At 35.8% G+C, this 18,271-nt stretch overlaps 1 protein-coding gene across 1 annotated transcript; it reads left to right on the top strand.

The window, feature by feature from the left end:
- The first annotated feature begins 4,094 nt into the window (after positions 1–4,094).
- Positions 4,095–10,709, top strand: LOC109008593 (exosome complex component RRP41-like). Its single transcript, XM_018988753.2, has 7 exons — positions 4,095–4,376; positions 7,981–8,059; positions 8,292–8,394; positions 8,478–8,598; positions 9,376–9,464; positions 9,878–10,027; positions 10,440–10,709. Exons 1-7 carry the CDS (start codon positions 4,244–4,246, stop codon positions 10,527–10,529), a joined length of 765 nt encoding a protein of 254 aa, XP_018844298.1. The 5' UTR covers positions 4,095–4,243; the 3' UTR covers positions 10,530–10,709.
- The last annotated feature ends 7,562 nt before the right edge of the window (positions 10,710–18,271 follow it).

Below are 18,271 nucleotides of genomic sequence, written 5' to 3'. Positions count from 1 at the left end.
AGTGGCTGTCCAGCCTCAACAAAATAAAGTCTCTAATCCACAACAATATCAACTAACATTACATTACAAGTGGCTGTCCAGCCTCAACAAAATAAAATCTCTAATCCACAAAAACATCAACTAACTGCCCAATCATTTATTTAAAACAAAACGAATTCAGTAGTACTAGTGGCTGCCCAGCCACATGTTTTGGATATACATGTGGCTGCTCAGCCACTAAATACTGGAATTTTGGGTTGTAAATGAACCAACAGTTACACACCTCCATGAGGTATGGATGGAGATGTGTCGAATGTACCTTCGAAATTATTCAAAGAGTCCTCATAAATTTTCTTCTGAATATTCAGGAAATAGGCTTGTTGCATGACGGTCATATTAGAAAGATCCTTACTCATGATCTCCGCCTCGAACTTCCTCTTATCAAGTTCTAGTTGTGCACCTCTCACTTCATCAGCCTTCATCACCCATGCTTTCCTCTCTCCCATGAACAGTTGCCTATCAGCGGTCATTTTTTCTAACGCACCGTTGAAGTCAGCATCACATGATTCCTGGCCCTTCCGCTTCCTCAAGTTATCTTTTTCAAGTTTTTTGCCTGGAGGCTTCTCAACATTCTCCTCCACAACGTCATCGGGAACTTCAAGAGACTGCTCATTGGCTGGACGTTTATCAGGTGATTTTCTCCTTATATTCAGATTGTTCATGTGTTGCTGCCATTTGGGTTGGTGTCTCAATTGACACCAACAATGCTCCACTGTGAAATTCCCCTTCTCTATGTCTTTGTACATTATTTTAGCTTTTTCAATCTGAAAAATTGAAGGAATATTGTCAAAAAAATAAATAATAGATAAAAAATACATTATTTAAAAGAAAATGGTACATACCTTGTCTTGCTCGGTTGTACCACTTGAGTGCAATGATTCTACTTGAGCTAGAAATGCACAAAACTTGTTTGTGCATTTCTGGATCATTGACCAACGATTGATCAATGACCTTATCGAACGATTTGCAGTATTTGGTTTTTTATACTCGTGTTAAAACTCAGAAATTATGTCCCACATTTGAGTGGCTTTTTGATCGGTACCCCGTATGGCATCAATGCTAATGTTGAGTCAACCGAAGACAAGTAAGTTATCCTCCTCAACAGTGAAAGATGCACCTCTCTGAACTTTTTTTGGAGGAGGCCTCTTTTCACCGTGAAGGGGAGTTGTTTGGATCATAACATTAGAATATTGCTCATATGTTAGAGTGCAACCTTCTCCTCCACTTTGTAAGAGAGTGGTGAAGAAGAGATCCTCCTTTGATGGACTGCCCATCCTTTAAGAATCAAACAATAGATACAAGGCATCACAATAAGTACAAAAAATTAGATACAAGGCAGTACAATAAAATAGATACTAGGCAGCACAAGAAAATAGAGCAGTGGAAGCACATTTTAAAAAAATATCAAACCATGTTGCATGTTGGTTTTCCAAGTTTAATTTTGATTAAACTGTTAAGTTCATACACATCATTACAATTAGCAGTTCATACACAGCAAGTTCATATAGGCTACCCAGATCATGAAGAGAGAATGAGTTTATGCTTGAATGAATACATCAAATACACAGCTCAACAAAAGAGAGTCACAATTCCACAAAAACATAAATGCTTGACTGCTGCCCAGCCACTAAATACAACTCAAATACACAACTCAAATACACAACAGCAAGTTTAGATATTATAGTGGGCTGCCCAGCCACTAAATACAACTCAAATACACAACTCAAATATACAACAGCAAGTTCAGATATCATAGTGGAAATTTTTTGCTTGACTGCCAACAGTTACACATCTCCACGAGTATAGGCACACGGACCTCACATTACAAGATGCACTTTATTTGTATGAAAGGATTTATTGGTTTGTTACAATGGTACCCCTAACCATAGAAAATTGACAGGTACCATTCCTTCATAAAAAGTGGTTTCAATTATACAACTCTACCAAACCAACCAAAAAAAAAAAAATCTCATAAGAGCCACAACCCAATGGAGTCACCTATATAGAATACTCTAGTTCATAACATCAACTTATTATGGGTATGATCTTCCACCTTCCATTGCCAAAATACAATATGTATAAAACAATCCCTACAGCTGTCACAATTTAGAAAGGACTAGTCATATCTACACTATACTACAAAAGTTCTAGTCATATCTACATTCATACAAAAGTTCTACAATTCAGCCCCACCCAATATAAGGACTTAACACAACACCTTCACAATCCAGGGCATCACAAACTCCTAATACCTTAATGTCACATGACAGTACACAAAATCTTGTTCATATTTACATTTTATCCAACACAATCAGCCAAAGTTACAGCCCCGAGTTACTTTAAATCGCTTATAAAGAATGAATCAGTCTAGGCTTCATAGAATGAATCAAAACTTCATATAATTCGATTTCCTAAAGACTAATAAAACTTGAGGTTTATCCAAAAAATCATTAAAGTTGCTTTCAAATTTGTTCATAACCTTCGGCCAATTTCTTCCTCTTGATCCCCCATCTCTCTCTCCCTTCTTTCATCCACTGTGTATATTTCCTAAAACTATCATCAACAGTACTAGTACCAAAAGGTAAAATACAAAGAGCTCTATATCCAGCATATATCTTGAATACTTAGGCATGGACGGCAGGTTCATCACCAGCCCTTTTATCGGTAAAACTGGGCAAGAAGAGAACATTGACAGCCCCCCAGAAATGGGGCCGAATCCCCTCCTCCACCATCTTTGACGACATGAAGATCATATAAAATCATACAAAATCAATTCATCCCCAAGAAAAAGGTCATATAAAATCATATAAATGATCATGCAAAATTTTTCATACATGCATATATGATTAATATATATATATATATGAGAGAGTGAACTCACGGAGATGGAGAACGTTCGGAGCAAAGGGAGAAAGGATCGGCGACGGTGTGCCTATGGAGGTGATGGAGGTCCTGTTTCACCTGAAACACCTCGTACGAACTTCAACATCTGCTTCACGAAGATGAACGGGTCACTTTCTCGGCAAAGTTTATGATATAAGATTCGGGAAAAACAGGAGGAAATGGAGGGAAGAAACGGAGAGGAAGAAAGGGAGCGGAAGAAAGAAAGGGAGAGGAAGAATCGAAACGGGAAGTCGGGATTTGGGGGTTTCGGGGTGGAGAAGAAAACAGAGAAGAGAGGGAAGACCGAATGGTTTGCCATATTCGGGAAGAAAGAAAGGGAGAGGAGAGGAAGAAAGAAAGGGAGAGGAAGAATCGGAAATGGATTTGAGGATTTCGAGATTCCGGAGTAGAGGAAGAAGGAAGAGAAGAGAGGGAAGAAAGAACTGGAGATGTGTCGATTCGGGAAGAAAGAAAAGGAGAGGAGAGGAAGAAAGAAATGAGAGGAATCGAAAGGGATTGGGGATTTGGGGATTTCGGGGTAGAGGAAGAAAGCAGAATAGAGAGGGAAGAGAGAACGGCTTCGGGTGCAAAATAATTTTTTCGTAATAAAATAACCGGATAGATGTTGAATAGTAGGTCGCCAAGTTTGGCGATAAAGGAGAGTTCACTGTAGCTGAAAGCTTGAGATTTAAGAAAAAGGTGAATCCAATGCTGAGTATTTTGAGTGAAATTCTTCAAATTATGGGAGAAATTCTTAAAATCCAATGCCAGTGCTCTTAACAACGTCACCTGAAAATAAACCGGTTAATAATCCAATCGGGCTCGTGCTAGATAAACCAGTTATGCCAAAATAAAGGGCTAACAAATGAAAAATGTAACAATAAAAAAAAAAAAGAAAATACTATTTATACTTACATATTTATCTACATAATTTTAATATGTCAGCTATTAAAATGAATGAAATTTTTAAATTTAAATTAAAAAGAAAACACTAATAAAAGAGAAGTGTTATACATACGCACAATATTATACATAGTGAGTAATAATCATATTTTATCAATATTTTTTTTAATTTAAATATAAAATTTTTACTATTTTTAATAATTGGAGTATCCAGAATATGGTGATATAAATAAAATTATAAATATAGTAAAATATTTTCTATAAAATAGAATTTCACTCATTACCCGCAATATTGTACAACAAATTGTGTTTACTGCAACGCTGCTCGTAAAAAAAAAGAAGAGCTCACTCTGTTCCGCGCACGTTTAACACAAAATCAGAGAAGAAAAGGCGGAAGAAGAAGCAGGCGTCGCCGATAATGGCCGGGAGACGTGGAACGAATCCGACGACGTACTCGCCGTCTCTGAAGACCCAGAAAACAAGGTCAACCATTTTCAAAGACGATTGGGTCCGACCCGATGGCCGCGGCTTTCAACAATGCCGACCCGCCTGTACTTTCGTTTATTTCTTTTGTGGATTCATTTCTTTGTTTTCTTATACAAATTTTATTTTACGTTTTTCCTTAATAATTATGGGATTGGAAGTGTGGGTGGTTTTGGTTGTGGGTTCTTTTAATATGATCAATGTGCACATTTTCATTTATCAAATTTTTTAAGTTAAATTTGGTTGATTTATTGGGTTTGTAGATTTATTTCATTCTGGTTTTTTGAATTAAAGAAAATTGTTGTGTGGGTTTTGATGATTTTCAAGGTTGAGTTGTGTAGTGGGGAAGGACTATACTTACTTATCAAAAAAAAAAAGTGGGGAAGGACTATACTCTGCGCGGTTTTCCTTTGCGTTGGGTGTAGGTCTGTTTAAGGTTAATGAGCGTGAAAAGAACACGATTATTGTGTTTGGATATGATTATTCTCATCTTTCAAAGCTGCCTCATTGTGATCTGTTGTTTATTAGATTATTGAGTTGTGCTTTTCATTTATGTGTTTTATGAACGTCTCGCTCATAATCTAGCAAAGTCTTCTCTGGACGTAGAGACAGATAGGATTATTATTGATACTGTCCATGAATGTGTTCAAGCTCTTGTAATTGCTGAAACTATGCTGATTAATTAGTGAAAGTCTGTGTGGTTTGTTTCAAAAACAAAATACATCGATGGTTTACTAGTTTTTCTGATGGTACAAGAGTTTAGATGCTCTTACTTCTTTTCTAAATCTTTCTAGTGTATTGGTATGGTTTTGATTCACTGCTTGCCAACACGAATATACTTTCTTTTGTTTTTCTATTTTTTTTTATCTCTGTTTCCTGGTATTCAAACCGTCTGTTGTCCATTAATGCATGATTTTGGATGACTATGCTTGTTTGACATTAGGCTGTGGCTTATAAGTTATACGTGCTCTAGGGCTGGGCATTTTATGATGTGCTCTCTCTCTCTCTCTCTCTCTCTCTCTCTCTCATGCTTTTCCTTTTTAATGATCCTTTTGAACTTGAAGTTGTGATTGCCTACATTGGTTGATGTGCTTCACATCCCAGAATCTTTGTAATCATTTCCTAGGTTTTGTATATACAAAGTATACTTACTAATGTGCTTATGAAATTGGCAATAATGGTTTTAGTATTTAATTGGTGGTCAGGAACCGTTATAAGAAATTTTTTTTCCACCACTGAAATTATGCTTATATTATCTTTATCTGGTGTCGAAATGTTTTGAAGCACCTCTTATGGGTCTCACTGCTTTATTTTTACCATTTTGACTTGCATCAGACTAAAATTTCATGATGGTATGCTATTGAGTGCCATGTAACCGAATAATAGATCTTTATCACCTTTGCATGATGGGCTATGGTTTGTGGTACGACGCTTAGAGAGATTTATGTGATTTAATGAAAAATCCTTTGCAGGAGTTTATGGATTACACATGTGCATGTTGAGTCTAATACTGCATGGAAAACTAAGAAATGGTAGTTATTGACAAAAGGTTATCATGGAGAAGCTACAAGCTGATTTATTGTGGGGTGGTGTGGGGGCAGAACTTAAGTCCCCCAATCTTTTGAAGTGGAATAAGATATGTTTGCTGATTGAAGAAGATGGGTAAGGGAGAGAGGGCGAGTAATATATATATATATATATATTTAGAGAGAGAGAGAGAGAGAGATTGAGTGGGGTTGGGAGGTTGGGGGGACTTATTATGCATGATTAGAGAGGAGTCTCTTCACATCGTTCCTTGACCAGCTGTACTCATGTTGAGTAGGACGTAGTGGATGAGATAAAATGGTATGATTGCCATCCACGATAGGAGTCTTCATAGTAAAGACTGTTTATGATGTTTCATTTGTAGATAGGAACCCTTTCCCTTGGAAGCTTATTGGGAGGAGTAAGGCCACTCCTAGAATAAATTTCTTCACTTGGACAGTGGCCTTAAGTAAGAGTCTTACCTTTTTTTTTTTAATCGATAAATAAGATTTTTAGGGATAGGAAAAAGCTCAAGTACACGGGTCATATACAATAGCAATGCCTATGAGTGATGTTCTAGTGATACAAAAAATTTATGGATGTTCATGCCATTAAAATCTATTATAATCAACCATTGGAACAAGGTGTCAAAAAAGAAGGTTCTAAGTTCATCCAATGACTGTTCTCGATCTTCGAAGCTTTGCTTGTTCCTCTCCCGCCAAAGACACTGCCATAGGCAGATCGGAATCATTTTCCAAATTGTGGCAATTTGAGAAGTGCCTTGGAGACCTCTCCATGAAGCTAAGAGGTCGATCACCCTTCTTGGCATCACCCAAGCTACACCCACCCTTATTCTGGTTGACATGGTCATAAATTGGTGTTATATGTGCGAGAAGGATGGGAAAACAGTGAATCAACTTCTGTTGCATTATGAGGTTGTCAGTGCTTTTTGGAATATGATCTTTGGCCTTTTAGGGTAGTCTGGGTTATGCCCACTCATGCAGTGGGTCTATTAGCATGTTGTAAAGGGCATTTTGGTGGCCACCTGTGCACAATCTTGTGGAAGATGATTCCTTCATGTTTTCTTTGGTGTATTGGAGAGGAACAAATGAGCGCAGCTTTGAAGAGTTCATGAAGTGGTCCAAATTTGTGTTCCTTTTGTATTTCTACTTTTCTCAATTTCCTAGCACGGCTTCCTTTTTATGTTTAGGTGGATTTCTAGCATACTTCCCATGTACCCAGAAACAACATTTTTCTAGGATTAATAAAATGCTTTAAAAAATACATTATTTTAATAATATACAACCTCAGTCTGATATTGTTTCACAACAATTCCATTTTAGGATGTTCCAATATCTAGTAAACCCCTAGGGGTTGGCTCAAGTAGTAAGAACCTTGGTAGTGGTATGCTCCCTCTAGTTCCAAAGTTTGAACCCTTGGGTGAAAACAATACCTAGGTGCCACGTCCCATTAGTGAAAAGCCAATGATTTACTTGATCTGTGTTATGGGGATGTGTTACACATGTTCAGGGTTTAACCGGGTAAAATAGATGTTGCGTTTGCACGGCCTCTAGGATTCCTCATCATAAAAAAAAAATATTATCTAGTATGCCCTTGTTTTATTAATAATAAAATGGTTTAAATCCTTTTGTTGAGTTTTCTTGAGTTTTTAGGGAGTATGGACCCACAAACTTATATCATTTACTTGAGTGATGATGTAATAGCTTATGTTTCTTACTTCTAAAAAAAAAAGCTTATGTTTCTTAAAAACGTTAGGATTTCTTTTGGTGGTAGACAAACAGTATGTGACAAAACTAGTATAAACTGTTTATAGAGAGCTTCTCATGGATAGATGAGATCTTTCTGTGTTAAATTGTTGTGGGTGTTGAATGATATAATTGTTTCCTGAAAGAAATGTTTTTCTAATGTAAAAAGATGTTCTCGTTCTATTATTAACTATACATAGTTATGCTGCCAACTAATTGAGATCTGGCATAATTTGTTTTGGAATTTCAATGCAAGTATTAGTTCAGAAAATTTGAAACTTACAGAAATTTGGACCTCCTTTTCATTGTATTCTTTCATTGTCCTTATATTGTTAAGTTTTGACTCACACGGATGGTATAACAAGTTGTTGGTGGCTCGCAGTTTTTAGGACCAGTGCTGTCACTGCTGCTTCCGGATCTGCTTATGCAGAGTTTGGAAATACCAAGGTTATTGTGTCTGTGTGAGTATATCTTTAACCTCAAATTATGATGTTTACCTTGGTAGCCTGCTTCTTTAGAACTGTATTCTTAAATGGATCCATTTCTAGTTGGTCTTTAGTTTTTATTTCCAAGTCTTTTCTAACTATTATACTTTTGCTGTTATTAATTTTTTGTTTTTTAATTTTTTGTAGTACGTTCTAGCTAGGTTCAAGTAAACTTGTTTAACATTTGACTGGGTTTTGGTTGGTTCAGATTTGGGCCAAGGGAAAGTAAAAAGGCAATGATGTACAGTGATATCGGACGGCTAAATTGTAATGTCAGCTATACAACTTTTGCCACCCCTGTCCGTGCACAGGTATGTAGGATCTTACTATGTCAACTTAATGGTACTCTACTTCATTTTTAAACATTAGATTAAGTTTAACTCCCTTCCACTAGGGATCAGACCGCAAGGACTTTTCTTCAATGCTTCATAAAGCTTTGGAGGGTGCTGTAATTCTGGAAACTTTCCCCAAGACAACTGTAGATGTTTTTGCATTGGTGCTGGAATCTGGCGGCAGTAAGTATGAAGTTATGTATTAAAATTTACAATAGTAATGATGACGACGACGATGATAATAATAGGATGCAGAATATAGAGAAGTTATTGTCAAGAGACAAAAATTGATGTCAATCATGTGTATCATGCTTTTGATTTTGAGTGGCAAACTTATATAATGAATGCTACGGTGCTTGATAATCAATCAAAGCCTCCACTCATCATATCTCACCTCGGAGCAAATTCTCAGTTCTGGTCCAAACAAAGCTGCAGATAAGCATTTTGGGAGTAGTTTTATCATTCGTGGTTCCGTATAGTATCTTTATTGTCTTGACTCTCTTTTGTTACACCTTTGTTGGCAATATTATGGCTGTGTGATTGGGATGAAATTAGAGTAATGCTAGGTATAAGCCCCAAATAGACAAGTTTCACACAGGCCTTTTGTAAAACTGTGGGTCTCACTAAAAAAGAAGAGGTTTTTTTTTACACTTTTTTCATGATGGGATCCACTTTTTTACAAATAGACTGCGTGGAGCTTGTCTATTTAGGGCTTGTACAAATTATTTCTCGTTCCTTACTATGGTCTAATTTCTGAGAAAGGACTATCGTGATTTATTTTCAATGATGAAAAACTAAGAGATGGCCTTTTTCTAAAGAGACATGATAAAATGGCCTTTAGAGTGGTATATGAGGGTGTGTGTGGATAAATACCCATGCTGGAGAACTGTTATTGTTTGAACGACTTAGTTTCGAATAAGATATTGAGTTCTTTGTAAGCTTTACATATGTTCTCTGCAGGTGATCTTCCTGTCGTGATATCATGTGCAAGTCTTGCCCTAGCAGATGCTGGGATCTTGATGTATGACCTTGTTACCTCTGTTTCTTTGGTAGGCATCCCAGCAAGACACTTGCCTATATTTTTACTTCTAGTTGAGCATGGTATAAAAATCATAGGCATAGAAGCATCTAGCAATCTATGCTTTTAAAGATCCTATAGTTTTGTTTGATTATTTCTTTTATATTTCCTTATTTGGCTAGGGTGACACATTTCATCTATTGTTTTCATCACTTCTCTAACTTTGTCATCTCAACTCCAAATATACTTCCTATCTTTGTTTTTTTTGCTCCAAATATGCCTATTTCAATATCAATAAAATATCTTCTTACTAGTAAAACAAAAAAAAAAAATCTTTGTTTATTTGCTAAACATTATTTGGGGGAAACCCCGTATCACTATATAATAAGTTCAGTCTCTTTTTATCGAATATTCACACTATAGTGTTTAATTTTTGGTGCCTAGTCTTGCCTGGGAAAGAACCTCGTCATTGATCCTATTTTGGAAGAAGAAAGCTATCAAGACGGAAGTTTAATGATTACATGCATGCCTTCTCGTTATGAGGTTACTCAGCTTACAATTACAGGGGAATGGTCAACCCCAAAAATTAATGAGGTATGTCAGTCAACTGGAATGATCTTTTGCAAGTTATACGATGCTTATTAGTTCTATCCTCTTCTATAAGAGTTTCTGCTGTGTAGAACAATGTAATGACCCGAGCCAAATGTTTGCAGTCAATTTTGTACGCATTTAGGGTTCAGGGGTGGAACGTTCTACGATTAATGGCTTAAGTTAAAACAACCCCCTTTCTTTGGTCTCCAAGCCAGGTTGAAGTGAAATTTTAACTCATACGTCCTCCCAAGTAGTTTTGACAAAATTGCTTGATCCCTTGACTGTATAATTATTCATGGATCCGTAGAATAGTCACCTTTTAATGCGTCGTCAATGCCGAAACACACCATTTGCCTATTATAATAAAGTCAAATATTGCATAGGGCTTAATGAACTGATATTGCTTTTGAAGCAGGGGATGCAGCTATGTCTAGACGCTTGCTCAAAGCTTGCAAACATCATGAGGTCATGTTTAAAAGAAGCCACTACCACTTCACAAGAGTAGGGAACTTTTTTGTTTACCTAGTTTTTACATACAGTTCACAGAATTAGCCTTTTGTTCTTTTCTTCAAGCTTCAAAGATTTGGCGAAAATTTTCCGGATTAGTTTCGTCTGGTTTTTTGTGGTTGTACATCACTTATTTTCTGATTCCTATGAAATCTCCAGCACTTTAGTTCTACATAAATTTTTTAGTCTACAGTACAGTGCAGTTTGAAGTCACGCCTGATGTCCTTTTGAGTCTTAAAACCAACGTGTTTTCTTTGTTTTGCACTCTCTAATTACCTATCTGATAAATGCATGCTTTTATTTTGCATGAAAGATCATTACAATAGATTCTACTTAGTAGCATTTCTTTTGACTCTACGGCCTGTATTTTCCCTGTGATCCTGTCAATATTTTCGTTCAACATGGCATTAAATTCTACAGCAATACCTTCTAATGACAGTAGTGTAGCCTCACCATGCATTGTTTGTCTCTGGTGGGGCTGTTGAAGACCTACACGATTCAGATGACCACCATGTAAAGAACCAGTAGGGCTGAAAAATTGACTATCAATTTGGTCTGATGCCTCTTACTGAAATGATATTTGTAGTCATGGAATGCATAAGAGTTGCGCAATTCCTCTAAAAAAAGTGAGTTAATGTGATCTATATGATAAAAAATTAATTTTTTAACAGTGAATTTTACTATTTTTAAAAAAATTACGTAACGCTTACGTATTTTACGACTGTAAGTAACATTACTCTAATAATGAATGAGTCTAAACCAAGAAGTTTAGACAGAAATTTTAGGGATGTAGTGAAACGTGAATGCCAAAGTAAAGGGAGGTGTTTCCGATGGAGCAGGCTAGCTAGCTAGCTGTAAGAGAAGGAAAAATGGAGTGAATATGAGACAAACTAGGTGGATGTAATATGTAGATGCTCTGTGGTGAGGTGCAATTCTGCAAGAAATTAATTGGATCAATCTATAACATGTGCCGATCCAGATCTCCCTTTGTCTTGTCGTCAGCTTTGCTTTAATGAAGTCTACTCTTGCTTGGCACTCTTCCAATTTATGAAAAATGTAGCACTGTCTTCCACGAATTAATTAAGAATTAATTAAGCTTGGGACAGCAACACATTGCGATCTTTCTCGAAGAAAGCTGCTCAATTGTGATTAGTTATTTTTTTGTAAAAATGATTATTTTTTATTAAAATGAGTTTATAGTTACACATAAAATCTGTCTCAATTTTTTTTTTTTAATTTTTATTTTTTTTATAGTGATAAGAGTGTATTATATAGAATTTTCTAAATTCATTTCAATATAAAGAGTTCATGTGATCGTAAGGGAAGATGAAAGAGAAAAAGGAAGGAAGCAATTGAGGGACACCCATTAATGCATAATTTAATGTGTGACGGAATTTTATGTTAGTTTGACAGAAGGATCGGAGTAGGATATGGATCTAAGTCCCCTATCATTGTGTCCTTTACATTTTTATGTAATTAAGATAATTCGACACAATATAATATGAATTACTTAATGCATGCATGATTTTTACACTGTTTATGGGCAATATTATTAATTATATAAAGTTACATAATGTGTCTATATTTTTTATAGGGTCTGCTAGAGCTATCGAGAGTGGCTTCCGAGAATTCAGAATTTCTACAGACAAGTGTAATGCACTTTTTTATTTTATGTTTTTTTTACGCATTTTTTAAATCCATTTAAACATTTTTTAAAAAAAGAAAAAAAAATCTCAAACTTATTTAAAAAAATTTTCTTAAAAATTAAGTAAAAAAAATATAAAAATAAAAGAAAATGAGAATCGGTAATATGCATCCTCAGTGCATCTCACAGAATTGCAGTCTTCTTTCTATTTTATAGGATTGCAGTCTCACAGAATTCTTATCTGTAATCTAAGATTTACAAAATAAATGTTAGAAGATTAAATATAAAATAAAGAGAAATGAAATATAAAAATTGAATAAATATGAGATTCACATAAAAAAAATTATTTTTTTAATAACTGATCCCGCTATTTTTTTTTAAAAAGCGTACAACATTTATACTCATTATATCTAACATTACTCTAATTAAACTCCCTTGAGTCCCTTGTCCCTTCCAAGTCCAACTTGGCTACACTTTGTGTTCTTTAGTTTTGTATGGTAATTGGTCTTCGCACTGTCTGAGGGACATCAATTTATTCATATATATATATATATACATATATATATATATATATACAAATTTTAAATATATACAATATTTTATAAAAATAAAATAAATCCCTAAAAATATTTAAAAAAATTCACATTTTTTTAATAGATTCTATTTTTTTAACAATAAAAAAAAAAGATTATACTAGATTTTAAATTTGATACTTGGATCATGCTAACGTGCCGTCCAACGTTTACAATGGGGCATATCACTAATTGTAAATTTTTATTTTTTGTTTTATTTTTTTAAGTATTTTTTAACATTCTTAATTATTAAAAAAAATTAAAAAAATATATAATTTCACTAATAGTCACTTACTTAACTATTAAATAAAAATAAATAAATAAATAAAATTAAAATATGATAAGATTCAACAAGTCCACTAGCATTTTCTTTTTAGAGTACTGCTAGAGTCACCGCTGGTAGCTCCCGTACCGTTGGCTCTAGCATGTATTTTTTTATGTATTTTTTTCAGTTGTTTTTTAAAGAGATTTTTTTAATATTTTTAAATATTTTAAAAAATAAAATAAATTTAGAACATTATTAAAAAACACTTCCTTAATTATAAAGTAAAAAAAATTATTAAAAAATACTTCCTTAATCATGAAGTAAAATAAAAAAATTATTTCGTGATTAAGAAAGTATTTTTTAATGATATTGTAAATTTTTTTATTTTTTTTAAATATTTAAAATTGTTAAAAAAAATCTATATAAAAAAAAATACATACTAACACATACTAGAACCTTTTATACTTCTCCCTGACATTACTCTTATAACGGGGACATGATCGGGGAGTAGCAATTGATATGGCAGAGTATAAAAAAATTGTTAAGATTCCAGAGGTATGCGTATGTAACGCCGTAGTCAACACCTCGGGATCTTTACCAAAACTAATGGAAAAATATTTACATCAGCCTACTATTGACATCAACCTCAACAGGGTACGTTTGGGTAGTGAGAAGTGTTGAGAAGTGTTGAGAATGTTTGTGAATAGTAGTGAAAAAGTAATGAAAAAGTAATAATAAAATATTGAATAGTAGTAAAAAGTAGGTGAAAAGTAATAAATAGTAAAAAAGTAGGTAAAAAGTAATAATAGAGTAAAGAATAGTAGTGAGAGTACCTCACTTGCCAAACATTGTATTGAGTGAAAAAAAAAAAAAAAAATGAAACCATGGTGTGTTGAGTGTGTAGGCTGATGTATAGCATATCCCAAAACTAATATGACTACCAAAAATAAGAGAAAAGAAAGCATCTTTAACTATCAAGGAGATAATCAGAGATCATTGTTTTCTTTTTCTTTCCATGCCAAGCTATTTTCATTTCCTATCTATGGATACTGCTCTTCACGTACAGTAGCCATCCACAGTGGAAAAGAATGGTTTCATAGCTTCTGTACATGAACTAGGAAACTTGCTTGTAAGATTCTCTCTCTCTCTCGATCTCTCTCTCTCTCTCTGTTCTAAACCTGTATGTACGTATGCTAGAAATTTGTCACAAGTTTCATGCACTTACTCCACAGCTTGCTGGTGCTCAGATTGAGGCCTTTAGAACTGCAGTGGAGGCTTGTGAACTATGTGATATGGGATCCATAGGAAACAGATTCACTTGGACTAATGGGAGACAAGGGGGAGCTTTTACCAAAGAAAGGCTTGATAGAGCTTTTTGTAACTCAATTTGGACTGAGACCTTCCCTAATTCGAGGGTGTATACTCTTCCAGCTTTGAGTTCAGACCACTGTCCTTTGCTAGTAACTTGGGAGGAGAGCAAAACTTATGGTGCCAGGAGGAACAAAATTTTTAGGTGGGAAGCTAGTTGGTTCCAAAGTTAGGATTACCTCAAGTTGGTGGAGGAAACATGGCTTAGCACAAAGGAACCCGAAAACAACTTGCAAGTTATTACTGAGAGCCTTAACATATGCAAACAAAAACTCATGCAATGGAACAAAGGAGTAGGAGGCAATCCCAAACAACAGCTGATTGAACAACTGGCTCTTTTGAATGTTCTGCAAAAAGAAAATGAAGGACACCTGACTGAACAAATCAAGCAGACTCAAATGGTTATAAACAGACTTCTAGAGGAAGATAATATGAGATGGCAGCAGAGAGCAAAGCAAAGATGGCTGAGAGAAGGTGATAGAAACACTAAATTTTTCCACCAATGTGCATCTCTCAGAAGGAATAATAATCTGATTAAGTTGTTGATTGATGAAGATGGGCAGGAGGTGCAATCCAAAGTGGGCATTGATTCAATTTTTCAAAAATATTTCAAAGATCTCTTCAACTCTTCCTATCCAGAAAACATCTCAGTATGTTTGACTTCTATGGAAACTTGAGTAACAGAGGTACATAATGCTACTCTCACAAGGCCATACACACAACAAGAGATTGAAGAGGCCTTGTTTCAAATGGAGGGCCTCAGCTCTCCTGGACCAGATGGCTTCCCAGCAGCCTATTACCAGAAGCATTGGCCCCTCATTGGTAATCAAGTCAGTGAATCTATATTACAGGTACTGAATTCGAATGGTAATCTCACTGCCATTAATGATACCTTCATTGCCTTAATTCCCAAGAAAAAGAATCCCACTAAAGTAACAGAATTCAGACCCATTTCTCTATGCAATGTCATGTACAAGCTTATCTCTAAAGTAGTGGCCAATAGACTTAAGAGTGTACTGCCTCACATCATCTCTAATTCTCAGTCTGCCTTTGTTCCCAATAGACTCATTTCAGATAATGTGATAGTGGCATTTGAAGCTTTGCATACTATGAAGGCTAAAATGACAGGAAAGGAGGGTTACATAGCCTTGAAACTAGACATGAGCAAAGCCTATGATAGGCTAGAATGGAGTTTCATCAGAGCTATGTTCACCAAGATGGGTTTTTGCAATCAATGGATAGAATTGGTGATGAGATGTATAAAGTCAGTCTCTTATTCTATTTTGGTTAATGGATCCCCCCAAGAGTTTTTCCATCCAACTAGAGGGATTAGGCAAGGAGATCCCCTCTCCCCCTATATTTTTATCATGTGTGCTGAGGCACTTAGTAGTATGATCAGTAAAGCTGAAGGAGAGGGATTGATTCATAGAGTTCCTATTGCTAAAGATAGGCTTAGAATTTCTCATCTATTTTTTTGCTGATGATTGCCTTCTTTTTTGCAAAGCTAATGCCTTTGAATGTGGCAGACTTTTTGGGTTACTAAGAGTCTATGAATCAGCATCGGGACAAAGGCTTAATTTGGAGAAAACCTCTATTATTTTCAGCAAGAATACAGCAAGGGCAACACAGCAATTCATCCTCTCTATTGCTGGGGTAAGGAATGGCATGTCATATGAAAAATACCTGGGATTACCTTCAGTAGTTGGAAAGAATAAAGCTAAGACTTTTAAAGGGATATTGGATAACATCAGAGCTAAAGTCAGCAATCATAGAGTTAAAATGCTATCTCAAGCAGGGAATGAGATATTTATAAAAGCTGTCATCCAAGCACTTCCAACCTACACAATGTCGGTTTTTAAACTTCCCAAATCTTTGCTCCAAGAAATCAACAGAATCATCAACAACTTTTGGTGGGGACAGCAAGGTAATGAACACAAGATACATTGGATTTCATGGAAAAATATGGGAAAGGCAAAAGCTGATGGGGGTTTGGGTTTGAGGGACTTTGAAGCTTTTAACACAGCTTTGCTGGCCAAACAATGTTGGAGGTTGATCCAACAACCTGAGTCCCTTGCTGCTCAGGTCGTTAAAGCAAAATATTATCCAAGCTCAACCTTTCAAGAGGCAAAATTAGGATCCAAACCTTCATTTATTTGGAGGAGCTTCATAGCAGCTAGACCATTAGTAGAGGCAGGTTCTTTTTGGAGGATAGGTAATGGTCATCAAGTCAAGGTATGGGAAGACAAATGGATAGCCTCTTCAAATCCTAACAAGGCCCAGAGCAATGTCAGTGTGCTGGGAAACAATGCTACAGTCTCCTCTCTAATAGACCCTATCTCAAAGCAATGGAATTTGGCACTGGTGCAACAGATATTCAATCGTAGAGAAGCTGAGTCCATAATCAAAACCCCCATAAGCTGTCTCAACAGTAGAGATAGGCTTGTTTGGCAAGGTACAAAAGATGGTGAGTTCTCAGTTAGAAGTGCCTACCACAAAGAAACTGAAAGAAGCCTCCCTGTCTCTAGTCAAGCATCAAGCAGCTCATCACACAAAGGCTTTTGGCAGCAGCTATGGCAATTAAAAGTGCAGCCTAGTGTTAAAGTTTTCCTATGGAGAGCATGTCAAGAGGCACTTCCAACCCAGTCTAATCTTTTCAAAAAGAAGGTAGTCCTCTCTGTCCTATATGCAATGTGGAGGAAGAAGACTCTTTTCATGCTATATGGGGGTGTGAATCAGCCAAGAATGTGTGGAGTCAATGTTCAAAGAGGCTACAAAAATGCCATTTTCCACACATGCCTATGCAACAACTCCTCGAAGTCTTATTTCAAACCATGGAAAGCAAGATTATCCAAGAGCTTGCAGTGGTGGCAAGTAAGATTTGGTGGAGAAGGAACACCTTCATCTTTAAAGATGCCTTTGCTCACCCGAAGGTAATTGTGCAAGAAGCTAGGTTCATTTTGGATGAACTGGCTGAGGAGACATGCAGAGATGATATGGTATGCAACTCAGGTGAGGTTTGGCAGGCTCCACAAACAAATTGGGTCAAGATGAACTGGGACAGTGCAGTGGATAAGGCTAGAGGCTTTGTTGGAGTGGGAGTGGCTGTAAGGAACAGCTTAGGCTCAATAATTGCAACCTTGAGGACTAAGAAGCATCTATTCCCTGACCGGCTGACCCTTTATTAGCTGAGGCATTCGGTGCACTAAAAACTATACAATTTGGATTGGAACTTGGTCTATCACAAGTAATCATTGAAGGGGACTCCCTCCAACTTATCAACCAATTTAGAAGGGACAAAGAAGGCTCTAACAGTGCAAGCATGTTTATTAGTGAAGCTAAACAGCTTTTAGGAAATTTTGCTAAGTGGGAGGTTTCTCATGTAAGGAGAAATGACAACTCTATAGCTCACTTATTAGCATAAGATGCTCTATCCAAATATGATCATATTGTAACTTTGGAGGATTTTCCTCCTTGTATCCTTTTGGGTTGATTAAATGGAAATGAGTTATTATTTCAAAAAAAAAAAAAAAAAAAGATTATAAAGGTATCATAATTGCAAACGCTTGCTACTTCCTGTTGACCGATTCTCATGCAAGTGAATAAATTAACACAGTGAGAAACGTAACTTTTACAGTGAATTGCATCAATGGCTGGAGGTAAGATTTCTTGGTGTTAAACCCTTCAATTCTCATTTCTAAAATGTTATTCCGCATTAGAGAATTTTATTTAAGTCTAACAGTTGGTATCAGAGCATTAAAAACCTCTGTCTTGGTGTTTAAATTCAAAAATCGCAGTTCCTCTGTTTTTGGCCGAAACTTGAAATTTTTTTTTTGGGTTTTGATTTTTGGACGTTTTTTATTTGAAAGAAGTTTAGAAATCATAAAGAAATT

This window comes from Juglans regia, chromosome 5 (genome assembly GCF_001411555.2).
Source record: "Juglans regia cultivar Chandler chromosome 5, Walnut 2.0, whole genome shotgun sequence".
Classification (NCBI taxonomy): domain Eukaryota; kingdom Viridiplantae; phylum Streptophyta; class Magnoliopsida; order Fagales; family Juglandaceae; genus Juglans; species Juglans regia.
The sequence above is the reverse complement of the archived record's forward strand: the minus strand, read 5'-3'. Positions and strand labels throughout refer to the sequence as shown.

Bases quoted from the DNA above. Each gene is read 5' to 3' on its own strand.
- LOC109008593 (XM_018988753.2), top strand. From the start codon at position 4,244: ATGGCCGGGAGACGTGGAACGAATCCGACGACGTACTCGCCGTCTCTG. The intron at 4,377-7,980 runs GTACTTTCGTTT...GGTGGCTCGCAG, and splicing joins TCAACAATGCCGACCCGCCT to TTTTTAGGACCAGTGCTGTC. The intron at 8,599-9,375 runs GTAAGTATGAAG...TGTTCTCTGCAG, and splicing joins GGTGCTGGAATCTGGCGGCA to GTGATCTTCCTGTCGTGATA.